The sequence below is a fragment of the Lactuca sativa genome, chromosome 4, assembly GCF_002870075.4.
Source record: "Lactuca sativa cultivar Salinas chromosome 4, Lsat_Salinas_v11, whole genome shotgun sequence".
In the NCBI taxonomy this organism is placed as follows: domain Eukaryota; kingdom Viridiplantae; phylum Streptophyta; class Magnoliopsida; order Asterales; family Asteraceae; genus Lactuca; species Lactuca sativa.
In genome coordinates this window covers 376,164,884-376,167,388 of record NC_056626.2, presented here as the reverse complement: position 1 = coordinate 376,167,388, position 2,505 = coordinate 376,164,884, and the positions used below count along the sequence as shown (strand labels likewise).

Below are 2,505 nucleotides of genomic sequence, written 5' to 3'. Positions count from 1 at the left end.
CAAAGTTAATAGCTTTACCTCTTGCTTTTCCCACAACCTTTACTATTATGGAGGACAACTTTTTCTAATATCACGACATTTATGATATGAAAACAACATGGTGGGATGCAACCTCCAATAAGAGCATTATTTACCTCTTGGATTAAGGTTTTTTGTGTGTTTCTTTATGCTCCCATAAGAGCATTATTTATAAAAAGATAAAAGAGGAAGTCTACATAATCAAGGAAATATATATAAAAAAGATTTCAGGAAGTGTCACAACGTTTCCAAACTTTCAACTCATTAGTATTTTTTTCAAAATTAAGAAAAACATATCTTTAGAAATCGTTAAGAAAAAAAGTAAAAGTTTGAGTTGCACGAGGCATACCTACAAATAAAAACATAGAAATTCTATTAATTTATTATAGAAATATATTATATAAAACTCCTAATAAAACATATTAGTATTAAATTTCACTACAACAAAAAGTCTAATCTAATACGGTTGAAACTATAAATATAATACAAAAGTTGGAACGTATTCTATTAATTAATAGAGTGGTGTATTAGATTACATTGTCTAATAGAGTACGACTACTATGACACTAATCTAAGAATGATATCTACTAGAGTATGCAATAACTAGTACATATAATAAAGGATCAAATGCGAAAAATAGAAACGTACTACCATTTTGTTGTTTATTATTAACACCCTACTTTAATTTTCGTATTAAAACATTGTATTTGAAAGCTTTATCTACTCATTTCATTTTGAAAGCCATAATTGGATTACATATTTCAAAGTACAATGTCTTGATAAGAAGAAAATTGAAAGTATAATGTTATAACTAAGTAGATGGTTCAATGAACAATGTCATAGAAATAAGATATGAGAGTAGGATTCTATAATAAAGAAAGAAGAACAAATATCCCACAATCATATTACTTTGTTTCTAGTTAATCTAATGACAATGTATAGTTTGAATTGTGTCTGATAGATGAAACTACCATCTAACAAGAGTAATTAGTCAATTTATCAAACATATATATACATGCTTCAAAATTCAAATCGAACAATCTGATTGGACCAATAAGAAGAAAGATAATTACCGGAACAATAAGGTCGGACGATATCATAGCGGGAAAGGGTAGCGGGAATCTTCTCGCACGACGGAACACCGGACCATCGGTGTGGGGAAGGGTGGTGCGGGAATGGGAGAGGGACTCCTTTCCCGCGTTCTCTCTCCGACGATTATTGGGTGAAATTTTTTTTTCTTTTTTTTAAGTAGCCGTTATAAAAGGGTAAAAAAAATCTCTTTTTTGTTACAAACGACTATATGCATTAAAATTCAAATTTTTTTGTTTTTTTTATCCTTTAAAACATTTATAAATACTCAACTATTTACCTTCAATTAACGTTCAAAGAAACCCTCTACTCCCTCTTAAAAAAAATGAATCCCGACAATCAAACCCCAACTTACGATCGAAGGAAAAAAAAACTCATGTTACGAGTTTAAGCATCCCTACTCGAAACATAACATTTTTGCTATTGATTCGTCATCACAAGGAGTTTATCGTCCCCAACTCGATGCTTCCATTCAATCTCCACTACAATTTCAATACAAAATGCTAGACAATATTACCAAGTTCAAGTTCCAAATGTTACTCCGCAAATGTTTTCAAACTTTGTTGTTTTTCCCGATCAACATTCGTCAAATCAACCTCAAACCCAAACCCAACAACAACGCCAACTTGTCGATGAGTTGGATGACTTGGAAGAAGAAGAGATGGTTCCCGAAACTCAACCCACACCACCCCTACAACGACGTAAAGGGAAAAAACAATCGCGCGAGGGTGTCGCCCAAGAAGAGCTAGTTTTGGTAAAAGTTTGGGTTGATATTTCTGAGGATTCGATTCATGGAAATGCACAACCGGGAGAGCAATTTTGGTTTCGCATTTTAGAACGGTTTCAGGAGGAGCTAGGAAAAAGTGACGACTACCGTACGAAACACCAACTAAATTCGAAGTTTCGAGAAATAGCAAAGGGAGTTTCAAAAATAAACGGGTTGTACAACAACCTAAAAACCCAACGAAAAAGTGGCCAAGGAGACGAAGAAATACTTCAAGAAGCTTTGCAATTTTACCTTGAAGAAGTCAGAAAATCATTCAAGTGGCATGATTGTTGGAAATTATTGGTTCTATGTCCTAGGTGGAAAAAATACGAACAACATTTTATTTTTGGAGTCCAACATTCAAAGCGAACGAAAATGGGTTCTAGTAGTTACAGAAATTCCTTCGATGCCTAGGTCGGTCTAGATTTAAATCATGAGGACGAACTCGAGCCAGAAGAAATTGTCCGACCGATTGGTAGAGGGACAAAGCAAAGAGGAAGGGAAAAGGGACTTCTTCGGGTGCATTGTATTTTAGCTTGGACCTTGACGAAATGCAGAAAATAACAGCGTCGTTTGATTGATATAATCTTAATTTCTCCGAACGTTTGGCATTCGACAAAGAAAAAGAAGAA

The 2,505-nt window shown here is 33.9% G+C and overlaps 1 protein-coding gene across 1 annotated transcript; it reads left to right on the top strand.

The window, feature by feature from the left end:
- Positions 1-1,654: 1,654 nt before the first annotated feature.
- On the top strand, positions 1,655-2,287 carry LOC111918160 (glutathione S-transferase T3-like). Its single transcript, XM_023913818.1, has one exon. The coding sequence runs from the start codon at positions 1,655-1,657 to the stop codon at positions 2,285-2,287; it is 633 nt and encodes a 210-aa protein (XP_023769586.1).
- The last annotated feature ends 218 nt before the right edge of the window (positions 2,288-2,505 follow it).

Excerpts from the sequence above, each read along its gene's own strand:
- LOC111918160 (XM_023913818.1), top strand. The coding sequence starts at position 1,655 with ATGTTTTCAAACTTTGTTGTTTTTCCCGATCAACATTCGTCAAATCAA.